Source organism: Rhinopithecus bieti, unplaced genomic scaffold (assembly GCF_001698545.2).
Source record: "Rhinopithecus bieti isolate Rb0 unplaced genomic scaffold, ASM169854v2 scaffold_11744, whole genome shotgun sequence".
Classification (NCBI taxonomy): domain Eukaryota; kingdom Metazoa; phylum Chordata; class Mammalia; order Primates; family Cercopithecidae; genus Rhinopithecus; species Rhinopithecus bieti.
Window position 1 is genome coordinate 233,955 of NW_016807094.1, and position 16,860 is coordinate 250,814.

Sequence of the window (16,860 nt, forward strand, 5' to 3'; positions counted from 1 at the left end):
TTTGAGGTGGAGTCTTGCTCTGTCACCCAGGCTGGAGTGCAGTGGCCAGATCTCAGCTCACTGCAAGCTTCCCCTCCCGGGTTCCCGCCATTCTCCTGCCTCAGCCTCCCAAGTAGCTGGGACTACAAGCGCCCGCCACCTCGCCCGGCTAGTTTTTTGTATTTTTTAGTAGAGACGGGGTTTCACTGTGTTTGCCAGGATGGTCTCGATCTCCTGACCTTGTGATCCGCCCGTCTCGGCCTCCCAAAGTGCTGGGATTACAGGCTTGAGCCACCGCGCCCGGCCTCCTTTCTAACTATACTCTTTTCCAGACAGGATCTCACTCTGTTGCCCCAGGGCTGAAGTACAGTGTCACCATCACAGCTCACTGCAGCCTCCATCTCCTGGGCTCAAGCAATCCTCCCACTTCAGCCTCCCAAGTAGCTGGGACTACAGGAGCGCACCACCACCCTAGGCAAACTTTTGTATTTTTTGTGGACTCAAGCAATCCATCCTCCGTGGCCTCCAAAGTGCTGTTACAGGCATGAGCCACTGTGCCTGGCCTGAACTGTACTGATACTTTCAGTATATGTGGTTTTAAAAGTTCTCATCTACCTTTTCAAAAAATAAAACACTAGCATCAAGAACCTCCAAAGCCCACTTATTTCCTCCCCTAAATCTATACCCCTCCCTGAGTGAATGGTAACCAAAGCGCTACCCAGGTACTCGGGCCAAAAGCTTGGAAGCCACCCTTTCCTCTACCCTCTCCAGTTGCCAAGTCTTGTTGATTGACCCTTCAACTTTCACTCTCATCTGTCCACGTCTGGTTGGCTATTTCCCCCTTTGTCACCTACACTGCATTCTCCACACAGCCACTAGTGAATTTTTTAAACCCATTGAATTGAGCCACTCCCTTGTCTAAAATCCCCAAGTGACATTTATTTACTTATTTTTTTATTTTTGAGATGGAGTCTCCCTCTGTTGCCAAGCTGGAGTACAGTGGCACGATCTCGGCTCACTGCAACCTCCGCCTCCCAGGTTCAAGCAATTCTCCTGCCTCAGCCTCCCGAGTAGCTGGGATTACAAGCACGTGCCACCACACCCACCTAATTTTTGTATATTTAGTAGAGATGGGGTTTCACCATATTGGTCAGGCTGGTCTCAAACTCCTGACCTCGTGCGTGATCCACCTGCCTCGGCCTCCCAAAGTGCTGGGATTACAGGTGTGAGTCACCTCACCCGGTTTATTTTATTTTTGAGACAGGATCTCTGTCGCCCAGGCTGGAGTACAGTGGCTCGATCTCTGCTCACTGCAACCTCCGCCTCCCGGGTTCAAGCTATTCTCCCTGCCTCAGCCTCCCGAGTAGCTAGGATTACAGGTGCCCACCACCACGCCCGGCTAATTTTTGTATTTTTAAGTAGAGATGGGATTTCACCACGTTGGCCAGGCTGGTCTCCAACTGCTGACCTCAAGTGATCCGCCCGCCTCGGCCTCCCAAAGCACCGGGGTTACAGGCGCCCGCCACCGTTCCCAGCTAATTTTCGAATTTTTATTAGAGACGGGATTTCGCCATGTTGTCCAGGCTAGTCAGGAACTCCTGGGCTCAGATGGTCCGTCCACCTCGGGCTCCCAAAGTGTTGGGATTATAGGCGTGAGCCACCGCTCCTGGCCCAAAAGTGCCTTTTAAATTGATCTTTTCAACAAGTATATACTGATCATTGGCTATGAACCAAAGCACTATGCAGAACGCTTGGCTTCAGTATCATCTCATTGAATCCTCACCGTGGGCTTACAAATTAGGCAATATTCCCGTGTTTATAAATTAAAATAGGGGGCCGGACGCGGCGGCTCACGTCTGTAATCCCAGCACTTTGGGAGGCCAAGGCAGGCGGATCACGAGGTCAGGAGATCGAGACTATCCTGGCTAACACGGTGAAACCCTGTCTCTACTAAAAATACAAAAAATTAGCCAGGCGTGGTGGCGGGCGCCCGTAGTCCCAGCTACTCGGAGAGGCTGAGGCAGGAGAATGGCGTGAACGCAGGAGGCCGAGCTTGCAGTGAGCCGAGATGGCGGCACTGCACTCCAGCCTGGGAGACAGGGCAAGACTCCGTCTCAAAATAAATAAATAAATAAATAAATAAATAAATAAATAAAAGAAAATAAATTAGGTGGCCGGGCGCGGTGGCTCACGCCTGTAATGAGGTCAGGAGATAGAGACCATCCTGACTAACACGGTGAAACCCCGTCTCTATTAAAAACACAAAAAATTAACTGGGTGTGGTGACAGGCGCCTGTAGTCCCAGCTACTCGGGAGGCTGAGGCACGAGAATCGCTTGAACCCGGGCAGCACGCCACTGCACTCCATCCTGGGCGACAGAGAGAGACTCCGTCTCAAAAACAAACAAAACAACAACAACAACAACAAAAAAGGATAACAAGTAACTCATTCATCCCTCATCCACCTAGCTGAGGCTAGATCTTATAAAAATCCTGTATTGCCACTCAAGGCTTTAACAACAGGTGATGGTCTAGGTGGCTTTTACTCGACAAAATGACTGCAGAGAGCATGCTACCCACTAAGGAAAAGGAGCCAGCCATCTTCGCACCGACATCCTCGTGGGGAGGCCTGGGGCGAAGTCGTCCCGACCATGCTACAGTTACAGCCTAACCTCACCAAGGCAGGCAGGGCTGCTGGAGGCGAGGCGGCGCATGCGCGGCCCCCGGGCTACCCGGCTCCGCCCCGCGCGCACTATTTAATCCCAGAATCCCTCTGTGTCGCACCAAACGGCCGCATAGTTCCTAGGCTGCGGAGGCCGGGCGCGGCAGCGTCAAGATGGCGGCTGCGGCTGTGGCGGCGGCGGCGGCGGCGGCCGCGGCTGCATCTCTTCAGGTGCTGGAGATGGAGAGCATGGAGACGGCCGCTGCCGGCTCGGCAGGGCTAGCCGCCGAGGTCCGAGGCAGTGGCACCGTGGACTTCGGGCCTGGGCCAGGGATCTCTGCAATGGAGGCGAGCGGGGGCGATCCGGGCCCAGAAGCCGAGGATTTCGAGTGCAGCTCACACTGTTCAGAGCTGTCCTGGCGGCAGAACGAGCAGCGACGCCAGGGCCTCTTCTGCGACATTACCCTGTGCTTCGGCGGGGCTGGAGGCCGCGAGTTCCGGGCCCACCGCTCGGTACTGGCTGCCGCCACCGAGTACTTCACGCCCCTGCTCTCGGGCCAGTTTTCCGAGTCCCGCTCGGGACGGGTGGAGATGCGCAAGTGGAGCTCCGAGCCGGGGCCCGAACCCGACACTGTGGAAGCCGTTATCGAGTACATGTACACCGGGCGCATCCGCGTCAGCACGGGCAGCGTGCACGAGGTGCTGGAGTTGGCCGACAGGTAGGCGAGGGGGGCGGGAGCATGGACGGCAGCGGGCGCGGAGAGGGGGAGATGCTCGCCGGCGGAGGGGAGGGCAGTGCCTGCCACGGCAGCTCGCGAGTCCTGAGTGAACGCATTGGGTTCACACTCGCTGAGCGCCTGCTGGGGGGGCAGCCAACCGCGGTGGGCGAGGAGGATGCACCGTCAGGTCGCGTCTCGCGCCCAAGGAGCTCAGATACTAGGTGGTGGGACAAAAGTGATGGAAAGGAAAGTCAGTATGTGGTAAGTGTTGTGCTGACGTTCAAAAGGAGTGAAAGGCTAGGGATTGAATAAAGACCTTTCTGAGGAGGTGACACTTAGACCGACCTCTGAATGTCAAAAAATAACTGACCGTGCAAAGATGGGGAATGAATATTCCAGACAGCGCAAAGGCCCTCAGGCAGGATCCAGTTTGGCTTAGAGAAGAGAATTAAAATACAGTCTAGTGAGGCTGGATCTGGTGGATGAAGGGGAGAAGAATGCGTGAGATGCGTTTGAATAAGGAGCTTGGATTTCACTGAGTGTGATAGGAAGCTGGGTAAATAAATGATCTGATTTAAATATTTTAGTATTATTCTGCCACTGTGGTAAACGGATTGTAGGGAGCAGGAATGCTCCAGAGACTGGTTAGAAGGCAAGTAATACCGTTTATAGAGATGGAGAGGCATTTGTTTTGGCAATTATCATTTTACAGATTCCTTAACAAAAATGCCTGTTGAGCGCCGATTACGCATCAGCTCAGATGCGGGATTCTAAGGTGCTAGGGTTTCAGCAGTGATCAAAACAGACAAAAGTCCTTTTCCTTATCGCACTTACGTTGGTAGATAGACGGTAAATAAGTAAAATGTATATCCTGTTGGATGATTGTTAAGTGTATGTAGCCTGTTGGATGATTGTTATCACTGATGAAAAATAAAGCATGGGGGGAGTACATAGAAAGTGCTGGGGGAGAGGCAGTGTTTGTCAAATTGCGTGGATAGAGAATGCCCTATGAAGAAGACGTTTTGCTAAGAACCAAAGGAGATAAGGTAGACTGTGTCAGGTAGGGGACACAAGTACAGAGGCTCTGAGGTGGAGCTTGTCTGTATGTTAGAGAACAGCGGGGAGCCAGTGTGGCTGTATCAAAGGGATGCAGGGTGAGAGGAACAGGAGAAGCCTCAGGATGGTAATGGGCATGGATCCAGATCCCATAGGGCCTTGATGGTCTGTGGAAGGACATGAGCTTTTACTCTGATTGAAATGGGAATGTTTGGGGTAGAGGAATGATGCAGTCTGATTTGATGAATAGTGCTGTGTTGAAAAAAGGATGTGGCGGCCAGGCCCGGTGGCCCATGCCTATAATCTCATCACTTTGAGAGGCTGAGGTGGGTGGATGCTTGAGGTAAGGAGTTCGACACCAGCCTGGCCAACATGGTGAAACCCCCGTCTCTACTAAACATGCAAAAATTAGCCGGGCATGGTGGCATGCCTGTAATCCCAGCTGTAGGGGAGGCTGAGGCACAAGAATCGCTTGAGACTGGGAGGCGGGAGGCTGAGGTTGCAGTAAGCCGAGATTGCGCCACTGCACTTCAGTCTGGCTGACAGAGCGAGACTGTCTCAAAAAAAAGAACAAAGGATGTGGCATTGGGGAGGAGGGGGCACCAAGGGCAGACGCAGAGAGACTAGTGTAGGAGGTTGTGGCAGTGGTGGTGGAGGCTTCGATTGAGGAGGGAGAAGTAAAGGTGATGAGAAGTGCTCTGGTTCCAGATATATTTTGAAGGTAGATGAGATGAATTTGCTGATTATTTGATGTGGGGTATAAGGGAAAAGACTGCTACCTTTTTGACCCAAGCAATAGGAAGGATGGAATTATAAAGATGTGGAAGATTCCAGAAGAGCAGGTTTGGGAGTAAGAGCAGTTTTTGGATTTGGTTAAGGAGATCCCTGGGAAGCCCCTGGGCGCTAGAGATACAGATTGGGGAAAATTAGCATATAAATGGTAGCTAAAAGCCTTGGGACTGAATGGTATTACTTAGGGAGTATACATAGAAAAGGGGTAGCAGGGAGAGGGTAGGCAAGACTGAGCCCCAGGGTTCTCTAGAATGTAAAATAGCCGGCTGGGCGAGGTGGCTCACGCCTGTAATCCCAGCACTTTGGGAGGCCAAGGCAAATGGATCATTTGAGGTCAGGAGTTCGAGACCAGCCTGGCCAGCATGATGAAACCCCATCTCTACTAAAAATACAAAAGTTAGACCGGGCGCGGTGGCTTACGCCTCTAATCCCAGCACTTTGGGAGGCCGAGGCAGGCGGATCACAAGGTCAGGAGATCGAGACCATCCTGGCTAACATGGTGAAACCCCGACTCTACTGAAAAAAAAAATTAGCCGGGTGTGGTGGTGGGAGTCTATAGTCCCAGCTACTCAGGAGGCTGAGGCAGGAGAATGGTGTGAACCCAGGAGGTGGAGATTGCAGTGAGCTGAGATCATGCCACTGCACTCCAGCCTGGGCGACAGAGCGAGACTCCATCTCAAAAAAATACAAAAATTAGCAGGGTGTGGTGGCAGGTTCCTGTAATCCCAACTACTCCGGAGGCTGAGGCAGGAGAATTGCTTGAACCCAGGAGGTGGAGGTTGCAGTGAGCTGAGATCGCGCCACTGCATCCCAGCCTGGGCGACCGAGTGAGACTTGGTTTCAAAAAAAGAAAAGAATCTTAAAGAGGAGATTGATCTCATGGAAACGTAGAAAGGAAAGATATCAAGGAGGGAGCAGCCAATCGTGTCACCTCTGTCAACCCATAAGTGATGGTTGCAGGTCAGAGATGCCATTGACAAGAGCTAGTTAAGCCTTGCTTTATAAAGAGGATCAGAAAAATGGTACACATGTGTAAATGTTTTGGGGGACAGTCCCACCAAGGTAAGAGATACTAGAGCATGTCTGTGTGCTGCTGAAAATAATTCAGTAGAAGATGAGTAATTGGTGTTACAGGAGCAGGGGAAAATAATTGCAGGAGTAAAGTCCTTGCAACCAAGAAGGGAACTGCCGGAGTGGAAGAGGGGTGATCCCTTTCCTCCCCTTCATAAAGGGGTCACAGCTGACATTCTTTTTTTTTTTTTTTTTTTTTGGTAAAGGGGTTCTTTTGTTTCCCAGGCTGTAGTGCAATGGTGCAATCTCGGCTCACGCAACCTCTGCCTCCTGGGTTCAAGCCATTCTCCTGCCTCAGCCTCCCAAGTAGCTGGGATTACAGGCATCTGCCACCACGCCCAGCTAATTTTGTATTTTCAGTAGAAACGGGGTTTCACTGTGTTGGCCAGGCTGGTCTCGAACTCCTGACCTCGTGATCTGCCCGCCTTGGCATCCCAAAGTGTTGAGATTACAGGCGTGAGCCACCGTGCCCGGCCACAGCTGACATTCTTATAATAAAAGACAGGTTATATAGGGCAGAGAAAACCATAGCAGATTATTACAGGCACATTTGTGCTCGAGAGTCATACAAAATATGAAAACTCTAAGGGTGACTGAAGTTTTTATACTATTCTGTGGTTATAGAAAGAATAGGGGTTTGGAATGCATCAAGACAGGTTATGGGAGAGCCAGGAGAGGAGAAAGCTTGGCAAGCACAGGCTGTCCTGTTATGCCGGTGAAACCTCACAGGCAGCAGCTGTCAGAAAAACTGGATGTAGCCTGTGGGAAAAGTTTCTGTCAGATCTTTAAAGTGTCAGACCTTCGCCTCCTTAGTTTTTCCTGAGTGCATCTTTCCTCGATCTGAGTGGGGGGGGGGGGGCCCCAGAGAAAGCCTTTTGCATCCCTGTTTTCCTTGCTGTTTACCTCATTAATGTGGATTTTCTTTGCAGATGCAAATCTCCCCACAAAAGACAGCTAGCTCTTCAAAGCTATTCCTGTGGTTTCGGCCCCTCTGAATATGTCAAATAAGTATATTTTGGGGTGAAATATTCTGGTTATTCTTCAGTGTAGAATCCATATTAAAATTGGAACAGTTGGACTGCAAAGTTTAGGGTACAACTGCTGGTGGATAGGGTGGTGGGAAGATGAAGTTCCTGCTTGATTGTCTCTGTTTTCTCAAGAGGCTGGGTCATCAATGAGAAGGTGGAGTGGGATGGGCATAGCTCTGAGGGAGACAGGTTTGTTGCATGAAAATGGGTAGAAAAGGGTCATTGCACTCACTCAAAGCTATGTTTGATTCTGTCATATCATCTTGAGTTTGTCAGATTTGCCCCTGCTCTATTGGGGAGTTAGAGGAGAGGAGAGGATACTCCAGGCATTTTACTAAAACTCTTAACTTCTCTCCATCTATCAGCAGCTAAGCCAATAGCTTGTCAGGCACTGTTCAAAGTGCTCTGCAACCATCACATTTAATCTTCCCATCAACTCTGAGGCAGGACCCTCCCCGCCCACCAACCCCTAAATACATATGTCTGTTGATGATCATGCCTGCCTCACTGGACACTTGTAAGGATCAGAAACATAATAATAGGATGTGCACGATGCCCCTCACATGACAGATGCCTAGTGTATGACAGCTATTTTCATAGAGCATTTTTTCGAGACACCTACAGGAATTTGTCTCCGAATTACCTGGAGTGCCTGCTAAAACTAGGAGCCCAGGAATCAGGTGACACTGGCACCCAGACATGTCTGGGAGCCACTATATCCCTTTGTCTTTGCTTTATCTCTAAGATGATATGTTCTCTTAAAAGGGTGGAGGGAGCCTGCCTTATTCATTTTCATATCATAGTTAAGACAGTTACTAAGCACAGTCACTAATAATAAATGGTTACTGAATTGAGAGAGGCCTGAACCAATGAAGTGATTCTTGTTTAAGGTTCTTCTCTGTTCTGGGGACTTAGTCTTTTAGAGCAGTGGTCTCAAATTGGCTATCCTCAGGCTGATAGCTGCCAGATTTATGAATTTGTCTGAAACATTATGGTTTTTTTTTTAAGTAAACTTTAAATGGATTTAGGTGAGCAGACAATATTTAGTCAACTACATCCAAATCACTTTCCTTTGTTTTTTAACCTACACGTTTTGTTTTGTTTGGAGCCGAGTCTTACTGTGTCACCCGGGATGGAGTGCAGTGTGGCATGATCTCAGCTCACTGCAACCTCTGCCCCAGGTTCAGGCAATTCTTGTGCCTCAGGCTCCTGAGTAGCTGGAATAACAGACGCACACCACCACGTCCAGCTAATTTTTATTTGTTTTTTGTTTTGAGATAGCGTCTCATTCTGTCACTGGAGTGCAGTGGCGTGATCTCGGCTTACTGCAATCTCCACCTCCTGAGTTCAAGCAATTCTCCTGCCTCAGCCTCCCTAGTAGCCAGGATTATAGGCACCTGCCAACCATGCCCAGCTAATTTTTTGTATTTTTAGTAGAAATGGGGTTTCATCATGTTGGCCAGGCTGGTCTCAAACTCCTGACCTCAGGTGATCCACCCACCTCGGCCTCCCAAAGTGCTGGGATTACAGGCGTGAGCCACCACGCCTGGCCTACTTTTTGTAGTTTTAGTAGTGACAAGATTTCACCATGTTAGCCAGGCTGGTCTCAAACTCCTGACCTCAAATGATCCTCCTGCCTCGGTCTCCCAAAGTGTTGGGATTACAGGCCTAAGCCACTGCACCCGGCCTGATCCACTGCGCTCAACCCTACACATGTTTTTTTGTTGTGTTTTTGTTTTGTTTTCTGCTTCTTCAGGTGTTTGAGTTTGCTTTGTATCCCTGCTTTGATGAGAACCCAGTTCAGGACAAATCTCAGTACCCCATCCCCTCTGGCTGCCCAAAGAAAAAGCTCTGGTGATGAGATTAAAAACTGTCTCCAACACAGGGAGTATATATTCAGGGCAACTTGAATCTGTGATCTTGGAGAAAATTTTTAAAATAAAATAAAACCTCTAGCAGAAAGCCTAGATCTGAGTAAGGGGTCGGGGGGGGGGGCCTTCCTTCTGATATCTGACCGAACAGACCCCCTGAGAAGTTCCTGCCTGGCTGTTTCTTTATACCATAAAGTCCCTTCACTGAGACCCTGTTTCATTTAAGAAGAGACTGGTGGGCTGGGCCTGGTGGCTCATACCTGTAATCTCAGCACTAAAGTAGGCAGATTGCTTGAGCTCAGGAGTTTGAGACCAGTCTGGCTAATATGGCAAAACCTTGTCTCAAAAAAAAAAATACACCAAAAAAAATTATCTGGGTGGCCAGGCGCAGTGACTCACGCCTGTAATCCCAGCACTTTGGAGGCCGAGATGGGTGGATCACCTGAGGTCAAGAGTTCGAGACCAGCCTGGTGAACATGATGAAACCCTGTCTCTAAAAATACAAAAAATTAGCTGGACGTGGTGGCAGGTGCCTATAATCCTAGCTACTAGGGAGACTGAGGCAGGAGAATCGCTTGAACCCAGGAGGCAGAGGTTGCAGTGAGCCAAGATTGCGCCATTGCACTCCAGCCTGGGCAGTAAGAGCGAAACTCCATCTCGGGGGGAAAAATATATATATATATATCTGGGTGTGGTGGCGTGTTCTGTAGTCCCAGCAACTTGGGAAGTTAAGGTGGGAGAATCACTTGAGCCCAGGAGGTCGAGGCTGCAGTGAGCCATGATTGCACCACTGCACTCCAGCCTGGGTAACAGTGAGAATCTGATCTGTCTCAAAAAAAAGAGAGAGAGAGAGAGAGAGGCTGGTGACTAGCAAGGAATTAGGGAAGGATGGCAAAGACAAATTTAGATAGGGATTTGCCTTTGCCAAGGACAAATTAAAGTGAAAATAAAGTGTGTGGCTGGGCGTGGTGGCTCAGGCCTGTAACCCCAGCACTTTGGGAAGGCAAGGCAGGTGGATCACCTGAGGTAAGGAGTTTGAGACCAGCCTGGCAAACATGGTGAAACCCCGTTTCTACTGAAAATACAAGAAATTAGCCAGACATGGTGGCATGCGCCTGTAATCCTAGCTACTCGGGAGATTGAGGCAGGAGTATCGCTTGAACCCAGGAGGCAGAGGTTGCAGTGAGCCAAGATCATGCCATTGCACTCCAGCTTGGGCAACAAGAGCGAAACTCTGTCTCAAAAAAAAAAAGGAAAAACCTCCAGCCGGACACAGTGGCTTGTGCCTGTAGTCCTTGCTACTCTGGAAGCTGAGGCAGAAGGATTGCTTGAGCCCAGGAGTTTGGGGCTGTAGCGCACTGTGATCGCACCTGTGAATAGCCAGTGCAGCATAGTGAAACCCTGTCTCTTAAAATAAAAACTCTATTTTGTGTTTTTATGTATGTATATGTGTGTGTGTATGTATGTGTTTCACATATATTATATGTAATTATATAAACTAATATAAATAATACTTTATATTTTATGTATAAATAAGATTTTTATATATGCTTTTATTTATTTTTTTTCTTGAGACAGAGTCTCGCTGTATTGCCTAGGCTGGAGTACAGTGGCACGATCTCAGCTCACTGCAACCGCTGCCTCCCGAGTTCAAGCCATTCTCCTGCCTCAGCCTCTGGAGTTGCTAGGATTACAGTCGCCTGCCACCACTCCCAGCTAATTTTTTTGTATTTTTAGTAGAGACGAAGTTTCACCATGTTGGCCAGGCTGGTTTCGAACTCCTGACCTCATGATCTGCCTGCCTTGGCCTCCCAGAGTGCTGAGATTACAGGTGTGAACCACTGCACCCGGCCTATATATGCTTTTTTTTAAGAGACAGTCTTCCTGTGTTGCCCAGGCTGGAGTGCAGTGGCTATTCACAGGCACGATTATAGCTTACTGCAGCCTTGAACTCCTGACCTCAGCCAATCCTCTTGCCTAAGCCTCCTGAGTAGCTGAGACTACAGGCATGCATCTCCATGCCCAGTTCTATATGTGCTTTTTTTGTTGTTTTTGTTTGTTTGTTTGTTTGTTTTGAGACAGAGTCTTGCTCTGTCACCCAACCTGGAGTGCAGTGGCGCAATCTCAGCGCCCTACAACCTCTGCCTCCCGGATTCAAGTGATTCTCCTGCCTCAGCCTCCCAAGTAGCTGGGATTACAGGTGCTCCCCACCATGCCCAGCTAATTTTTGTATTTTTATTAGAGACAGGGTTTCACCATGTTGTTGGCCAGCCTGGTCTCAAACTCCTGACCTCAAGTGATCTGCCTGCCTCAGCCTCCCAAAGTCCTAGATTACAGGTGTGAGCCACTGCGCCCGGCCATGTGCCTTTTTTTAAGAGACTTGGTTTTGCCATGTTTCCCAGGCTGGTCTTGAACTCCTGGCTCAAGCGATCCTCAGCTTCCCAAAGTGCTGGGATTATAGATGTGAGCCCCTGTGCCTAGCCTGTCTGTGCTTTTAAACATACTTTTCCAGCACAATATTTTCTAATTTGGTGGTGTTTGTTTGTTTGTTTCAGATTTTGTGTATAAAGTGAGATTAACTATTTCAATATGTATAATTTAGATGCTCTCAAAATGTGACCATACGCTGGGTGTGGTGGCTCACACCTGTAATCCCAAACACTTTGGGAAGCAGAAGCAGGAGGATTGCTTAAAGCAAGGAGTTCAAGACCAGTGTAGACAATATAGGGAGACCCTGTCTCTACAAAAAAATAATAATATATATATATATTTTTTAATGTAGGCCACGGCCAGGCACAGTGGCTCACACCTGTAATCCCAGCACTTTGGGAGGCCGAGGTGGGCAGATCACTGTGAGGTCAGGAGTTCTAGACCAGCCTGGCCAATATGGTGAAACCTTGTCTCTACTAAAAATACAAAAATTAGCTGGACGTGGTGGCACACCCCAGCAACTCAGGAAGCTGAGGCAGGAGAATTGCTGGAACCCAAGAGGTAGAGGTTGTAGTGAGCCGAGATCACACCACTACACTCCAGCCTGGGTGGCAGAGTGAGACCCTGTCTGAAAAAACAAAAAAGTAACCACATAAAATATGCACATTTGAAAATTAATCTTTTCTCTTTTCTTGATTTTAGGTTCCTACTCATTCGTTTAAAAGAATTTTGTGGAGAATTTCTCAAGAAAAAACTTCATCTCTCAAATTGTGTGGCAATTCATAGCTTAGCCCACATGTACACCCTGAGCCAACTTGCTCTGAAGGCTGCTGATATGATACGGAGAAATTTCCACAAAGTGATTCAGGATGAAGAATTTTATACGTTACCTTTCCATCTCATTAGAGACTGGCTTTCAGATTTGGAAATTACAGTTGATTCTGAAGAGGTTCTCTTTGAAACCGTTTTGAAATGGGTTCAGAGAAATGCTGAAGAGAGAGAGAGATACTTTGAAGAACTTTTTAAATTGCTCAGGTTGTCCCAGATGAAACCTACCTACCTTACTCGACATGTCAAACCAGAGAGGCTGGTAGCCAATAATGAAGTTTGTGTCAAGTTGGTGGCTGACGCAGTGGAGAGACATGCTCTGAGAGCTGAGAATATACAATCGGGCACATGCCAGCACCCCACTTCTCATGTCTCACTATTGCCTCGTTATGGGCAAAACATGGATGTGATCATGGTTATTGGAGGTGTGTCAGAAGGAGGGGACTATTTAAGTGAATGTGTGGGATATTTTGTTGATGAGGACAGATGGGTAAACCTGCCACATATTCATAATCACCTCGATGGACATGCTGTTGCAGTAACAGAATCCTACGTGTATGTTGCTGGATCAATGGAGCCAGGGTTTGCTAAAACTGTTGAAAGGTATAGCCCAAATTTGAATACTTGGGAACATGTTTGTAGTCTGATGACAAGAAAGCATTCTTTTGGACTAACAGAAGTCAAAGGGAAGCTCTATAGCATTGGAGGACATGGCAACTTTAGTCCTGGTTTTAAAGATGTGACTGTTTATAATCCTGAGCTTGATAAATGGCACAACTTGGAATCGGCACCAAAGATTCTTCGAGATGTCAAAGCACTAGCCATTGAAGACCGGTTTGTATACATTGCCGCCCGCACTCCTGTAGACCGGGACACTGAAGATGGATTAAAGGCTGTAATTACTTGCTATGATACAGAGACTCGACAGTGGCAAGATGTGGAATCTTTGCCCCTTATTGACAATTACTGCTTTTTCCAAATGTCTGTGGTCAATTCAAACTTTTATCAGACAGCATCATGTTGTCCCAAGAGTTATTGTTTAGAAAACGAAGAAGCAGTAAGAAAAATTGCCAGCCAAGTGTCTGATGAGATCCTTGAAAGCTTGCCTCCAGAAGTCCTAAGCATCGAAGGAGCAGCAATTTGCTATTACAAAGATGATGTCTTCATTATAGGAGGCTGGAAAAACAGTGATGATATTGATAAACAGTATCGGAAAGAAGCCTACCGATACTGTGCTGAGAGGAAGAGGTGGATGCTTCTTCCTCCTATGCCACAACCTCGTTGTAGAGCCACTGCTTGTCATGTGAGGATCCCATACCGGTACTTGCATGGCACACAGAGATATCCTATGCCTCAAAACCTGATGTGGCAGAAGGACCGCATCAGACAGATGCAAGAGATACATCGTCACGCCCTGAACATGCGGCGAGTGCCAAGCTCTCAGATAGAATGCTAGTTTCTCTCAAGCGTGCCAATTAAAACTGTTATACCCGTTTCGTGAAGCTGAAGATATCCAGGCTGTTACTTGAAAAAGTATGTCGATAACTTATTTTCTACATGAACCGATTATTACCCCATATAAAGGAAATACAGTTAAAAACTAAAGAATGGGAGACTCAGTTCAATACATGGTCATTTTGTTAGCTTGCAATTTTTGTCTTTGGTTTGTTTGTTTGTGCTAGCTAAGTAAGATCTTACTAAGGACAAGTGGGAAAATCAGGTGTAGTTGCTTAAGTGTTTTCCTGCCAATTGAGTTGTAACTCCTTTGTCTTGGGGACTTATGTTTTGAACATGCGTTAAGCACCAATTTTATTTGCACATTTACTTTGATATTCTTTTTGATTTTTTATGAAATGATTGGTTTTGGCAAGATCTGACTTCTGCATTGAGCCCTCATCTGCAGGAGGCATGTGCAATAGTGAGACTGAAATTTGGATGAAAACACTCAATATTTCAGCAAGATAATTTGAGAATGTTTGCATTGATATTTTCTTATGTTTATCTAGAAGTGCCACTTTCATTCCTAGAAGATGTGACTGATGAGAAATTTTTGATTGGCTCATGCATTTTTTTGAATATTTTTCATTAGCAGCTGTTTATAGACTAAGCCTTCAATCTGAGCTGAGGGTAGTTGGCAAAAGTATAGATCTTTAGCTAATTGGCTAAATACAGAGCAAGTTACATGTGTGAATTTTGTTTCTCTAAGAAGAAAAGTATTAGTGTAGACTGAGAAATCAAAGGCATTTAAAATTTTAAAAATTTTTTTCAGGAGTTGCAGGATTACTTGAGGATATGTTAATGAGTGTAAATAATGCCTATGACAATCGACGCTCAATGCCTTCCATTTTAAGTTTTGCTCTAATGCATATTATATAGAATCATTATTCCTTTCTTTTTTTTTTTTTTTAGGCAGAGGCTTGCTCTTGTTGCCCAGGCTGGAGTGCAGTGGTGCCTGGAATTACAGGCGTGAACCACCGCACCCAACCCATTATTCCTTTCTACAAGAAACTTTTTTTTTTTTTCAAAATGGGAAGGAAGTCATAATTTAGAGAAATGTTGCTGAAGAGAAGCCTTATTATTTCTGATTGTTATATTTTATCCAGTTGCCCTACACTTTTAAACTTTGCCTGAGCCTAGGATACCAAATTTGGGTACATAATTTTGGCTTTTAAAGGTTTATGGGCTGGGCACGGTGGCTCATGACTGTAATCCCAGCACTTTGTGGGAGGCTGAGGTGGGCAGATTTTGAGCCCAAGAGTTCAAGACCAGCCTGGGAAACATAGCAAGACCCTGTCTCTACAAAAAGTACAAAAATTAGCTGAGTGTGGTAGCTGGCACATGCCTGTAGTCCTTCCTACTTGAGGCCAAGGTGGGAGGATCAGCAGAGCCCGGGGAGGTTGAGGGTGAAGTGAGCCGTGATCATGCCCCACTACCCTGGGTGACAGAAACACGGTGTCTGAAAAAAAAATTAAAAAGATCACTGAAGCTATATTTTATTTAGTTTTATACATTGTTCTAATTTATGTCTCCTGAGCTTTATAAAAGTTAGCACTCAAGTTGACTCTTTTTTTTGGGGGGGTGGGGGGATGGAGTCTCACTTTGTCACCTAGGTTGGACTGCAGTGGTACGATCTTGGCTCACTACAACCTCCACCTCCTGGACACAAGCCATCCTCCCATCTCAGCCTACTGAGTAGCTGGGACTACAGGCATGCACCACCATGCCCAGCTAATGTTTTTTTGTATTTTTGGTAGAGACAGGGTTTCGCTATGTTACCGAGGCTGGTCTCCAACTCCTGGGCTCAGGAGATCCACCCATGTCAGCTTCCCAAGGTGCTGGGATTACAGGTGTGATCCACCACGCCTGGCCTCAAATTAACTTCTTTTTCTTTTTTTTGAAACAGAGTCTCACTTTGTCACTCAGGCTGGAGTGGCGCAATCTCAGCTCACTGCAACCTCCACCTCCCGGGCTCATGCGATTCTCCTGCTTCAGCCTCCTGAGTAGCTGGGAATGCAGGCGTGTGCCACCACGCCTAGCTAATTTTTGTATTTTTAATAGAGATGGGGGGGGGTCTCACCATGTTGGTTAGGCTGGTTTCGAACTCCTGACCTTGTGATCCTCCCACCTCAGCCTCTCAAAGCGCTGGGATTACAGGCGTGAGCCACCATGGCTGGCCCTCAAATTGACTCTTAATGCTCAGTTAGTATAAAGGATTCCTAACAGTTTACAATGTGGTTTTCTTGTTTTTGTTGTTGTTTTGTTTTGTTTTTTTAAGATATGAGGTCTCACCTTATTGGCCAGGCTGGTCTCAAGCTCCTTTCCTCAAGCAACCCTCCCACCTTGGCCTCCCAATGAGCCACCTGCCCAATGATTTATCCTGTTTCTTAAGGACTGTCTTTACCTTCTTAGACATTTTGGAATACCATCCTAGAAGTCAAATTCCAAGTGCAGTAATTTTTTTTTTTCCCTAGTCCATTATAGTTAATCTTCTTGTTAGTAATCAAATACCAAAAGAGAAAAGCACAACCAGAAATTTTGGCTATTTGCTGCAAGACTAATAGTTTTAGGTCTTGGGCTCTATACTAAGAACTTGAAATTTTTAAATTAGTATCCCTGCCTAGGTGAAAAGTTTTTTTTTTTTTTTGAGACAGGGTCTCGCTCTGTCGCCCAGGCTGGAGTGCAGTGGCCGGATCTCAGCTCACTGCAAGCTCCGCCTCCCGGGTTTACGCCATTCTCCTGCCTCAGCCTCCCGAGTAGCTGGGACTACAGGCGCCCGCCACCTTGCCCGGCTAGTTTTTTGTATTTTTTAGTAGAGACGGGGTTTCACCGTGTTAGCCAGGATGGTCTCGATCTCCTGACCTCGTGATCCGCCCATCTCGGCCTCCCAAAGTGCTGGGATTACAGGCTTGAGCCACCGCGCCCGGC

The 16,860-nt window shown here is 47.4% G+C and overlaps 2 protein-coding genes across 4 annotated transcripts in view; both read left to right on the forward strand.

Annotated features, from left to right (window-relative positions):
• The window catches only part of ACLY (ATP citrate lyase), a 34,989-nt gene extending 34,222 nt beyond the window's left edge, over nucleotides 1-767 (forward strand). The window contains exon 19 of the mRNA XM_017880228.1: nucleotides 751-767. Within this exon, the coding sequence (XP_017735717.1) occupies nucleotides 751-767 (17 nt within the window). The remainder of the gene's footprint in view (nucleotides 1-750) is intronic.
• A 1,668-nt stretch (nucleotides 768-2,435) lies between these two features.
• Nucleotides 2,436-16,860, forward strand: part of KLHL11 (kelch like family member 11) — a 17,343-nt gene continuing 2,918 nt past the window's right edge. For 2 of the 3 annotated variants that reach the window (XR_001887013.1, XR_001887014.1), the window contains exons 1-2: nucleotides 2,436-3,359; nucleotides 12,310-13,968. Coding sequence is in view for 1 of the 3 variants with exons in the window: in XM_017880128.1 (XP_017735617.1) it covers nucleotides 2,815-3,359; nucleotides 12,310-13,891 (2,127 nt within the window). In the remaining 2 variants the exon portion in view is untranslated. Of the gene's footprint in view, nucleotides 3,360-12,309; nucleotides 14,087-16,860 lie in introns of those variants that run through there. The other variant, XM_017880128.1, reaches the window with a different exon arrangement.